The 2,321-nt window shown below is 60.2% G+C and overlaps 1 protein-coding gene across 1 annotated transcript in view; it reads right to left on the bottom strand.

Moving 5' to 3' along the window:
* Positions 1–567: 567 nt before the first annotated feature.
* The window catches only part of LOC104619155 (T-cell activation Rho GTPase-activating protein-like), a gene marked incomplete at its 3' end in the record, with an annotated part of 2,830 nt that continues 1,076 nt past the window's right edge, over positions 568–2,321 (bottom strand). Inside the window, exons 3-7 of the mRNA XM_010284941.1 lie at positions 1,944–2,105; positions 1,750–1,859; positions 1,170–1,365; positions 831–948; positions 568–713 (exon numbers count right to left, since the gene is read on the bottom strand). Coding sequence (XP_010283243.1) covers positions 568–713; positions 831–948; positions 1,170–1,365; positions 1,750–1,859; positions 1,944–2,105 — 732 coding nt within the window. The remainder of the gene's footprint in view (positions 714–830; positions 949–1,169; positions 1,366–1,749; positions 1,860–1,943; positions 2,106–2,321) is intronic.

The raw sequence follows: 2,321 nt of genomic DNA, 5'->3' as shown, positions 1-2,321 counted from the left end.
CTGGCAAGGGACGCCCTGGCGTAGTAAGCCACTGCTTGGCAAGTTGCTACCTTAGCTCTGCAGAGAAGCCCCCTTTGGCTGCTTTGCATCGGCCCTTTCTTCCAAGGGCCTCTACTTTGGAACACAATGTTCACACGACGGTGTGACACTCGGTTCACTGGCGGGGGCCATTCAGCAGGGAGCATGCGTTCCCCCTTTGGGCCAGAAGAGGCTTGCCCCCTTCATTCTGCCGGGGCTGCTTCTGCCCCCCCGGAGACAGAGCTCTGCGGATATCCGCCTTTGGTGCAACACCACCTTTCTGCGGTGGGAGGCTTTGCTTTTGAAATCGGTCTTTCTGTAGGTATTTTGTACTTCCTGCTTTGATGAAGCACATGCCTAGTGCGTTTTTGAGAAACAAGCTTTCCAGTTTTACTTACAAGGTGTCATTCAGGGGTGGGGGACACCAAGCAAGCCACAAAAAGCCCTAAGACTCGGAATGCAGGAAGAGGCATGGCAGCGGCTTGGACTCATCAGGAAGTACCCTCCTACCTGAGACCTGTTGTCCCAGTGCTTGTGGAGCTGCCATACCTCGGCCGTTTCTGATCCCACCACGGGATCTGCCCCGGCTGCTTTCTGGAGGACGAGCAGAGAGAGTGGTACCTCCAGGAAGGCTTTTGCCCGGTGCTCCACGCCGTCTTCGCCTGCAGGGCCGTGTTGCTCTTCCAAAGGCAGCTCTGGAAAGCAGCAAAGAGACTTCTTGGAAGTGCACAACAGCCAAAGAAACCCCCCACCCCGAAGCCCTAGAGCAGCTCTCTTCTCAGGCTGTGACAACACTCAGTGCCTCCTCATACCTGTGGATCTGTCCATGGGCGCTGGTGACTGCGCAGCTGAAGGGCTGGGAAGGCCAGCCATCTCCTCCCCAAAGATGTCACAGCACTTTTCAATCAGAAACTCCACTAGTGCATTCACCTGCACACAGCAAGCCCTTGGTCTCAAGCCAGGTGCATGAAAACAAATCAAGCAGCCTTCCCCACTCCTGAGCCTTGCCTCTGCGCAGAAGGCTGTGGGGCTGCTCTTGCAGGCAGCCAGCCCAGCAGCATTTGCTCAAGAGAGGAGGCAGCCAGGCACTTCTCAACAGCCAAGCCCTGACGGGCCGGGAAGGCTGCAGACGGCTGCTCCATGCAGCGTACCTTCTCAGTGGCCTCCAGCATGGCCTCCAGCGGGAGCAGCTCCTCGTTGGCTGGGCTCAGCAGGTTTGGCCCAACACAGATGGCCAGGTTGCTGCAGCCCATCCTGCTGGTGGCTGCGTTGTGGCCAATGTGCTGGAGGAGGGACAGCAGGCGCTTCAGGAGGAGGAGGTTGGCCGCAGGCAACTTCTCGGCCACCCTGGGGGAACCAGAAGACAATGCTGATAGAGCCTATGTTGCCCACAGCTGTCCCCCGGCTTGCCCAAGGAAGCTGAGATCCAGCGGCTCCCATGTGTTGCACAGCTTTGCAGGGGCTCTCAGCTAGCGGCCAGGGCTCCTGCTCAACAGGCAGGCAGGCTGAGGAACTTCAGGAGGAGCAGGTTGGCCGCAGGCAACTTCTCGGCCACCCTGGGGGAACCAGAAGACAATGCTGATAGAGCCTATGTTGCCCACAGCTGTCCCCCGGCTTGCCCAAGGAAGCTGAGATCCAGCGGCTCCCATGTGTTGCACAGCTTTGCAGGGGCTCTCAGCTAGCGGCCAGGGCTCCTGCTCAACAGGCAGGCAGGCTGCTGCCCACACTCACGCTTTCAGCTCTTCAATCTTCTCCTCCTTGCTGGCCTTCTGCATCGCTGCCATCCAGTCCTCGTAGAGGCCGTTCACGAGGAGCTTGGCAGGGATGCTTCGGAGGAAGTCCTGCAATGCCAAGGGCTCCAGCTGAGCCTTGGAAGAGTCCAGGCGAGCCACGAGCTCTTCCAGCTGCAGGTCAGAAGGGCTCACCTTCAAGATGACGGCCAGCAGCAGCGCAGGCTGGCTTCCCACGTCGACATCTGTGCCGCGGTCCAGGGCCTCCCGCAGCTCCCGAACTTCTGTCCCGCTGGCAGCTCTGCGGAATATGCCCTCCGTCGACGGCCCTTCGCGCTGCAGGACAGCCAGCAGCTCCTGCAGGAGAGGCAGGAGGACACTTGCTTGGCTGAGCAGATGCCTTCCAACAGCCGTGGCCAGAGCACTGCCCAGATCTGGCTCCTTGCCTACAAAGGCGCTGGGAGCAGCAGCCTGTTCTGGGGGTGAAGAGCCCAATCCCCCATCCCCACAGCTCCTGGGGACACTCCCTGCCTCTCCACAGCAGCCGGACGGTGGGCGGGATGGGGCCCCGCC

This window comes from Phaethon lepturus, unplaced genomic scaffold (genome assembly GCF_000687285.1).
Source record: "Phaethon lepturus isolate BGI_N335 unplaced genomic scaffold, ASM68728v1 scaffold15254, whole genome shotgun sequence".
Classification (NCBI taxonomy): domain Eukaryota; kingdom Metazoa; phylum Chordata; class Aves; order Phaethontiformes; family Phaethontidae; genus Phaethon; species Phaethon lepturus.
The sequence above is the reverse complement of the archived record's forward strand: the minus strand, read 5'-3'. Positions and strand labels throughout refer to the sequence as shown.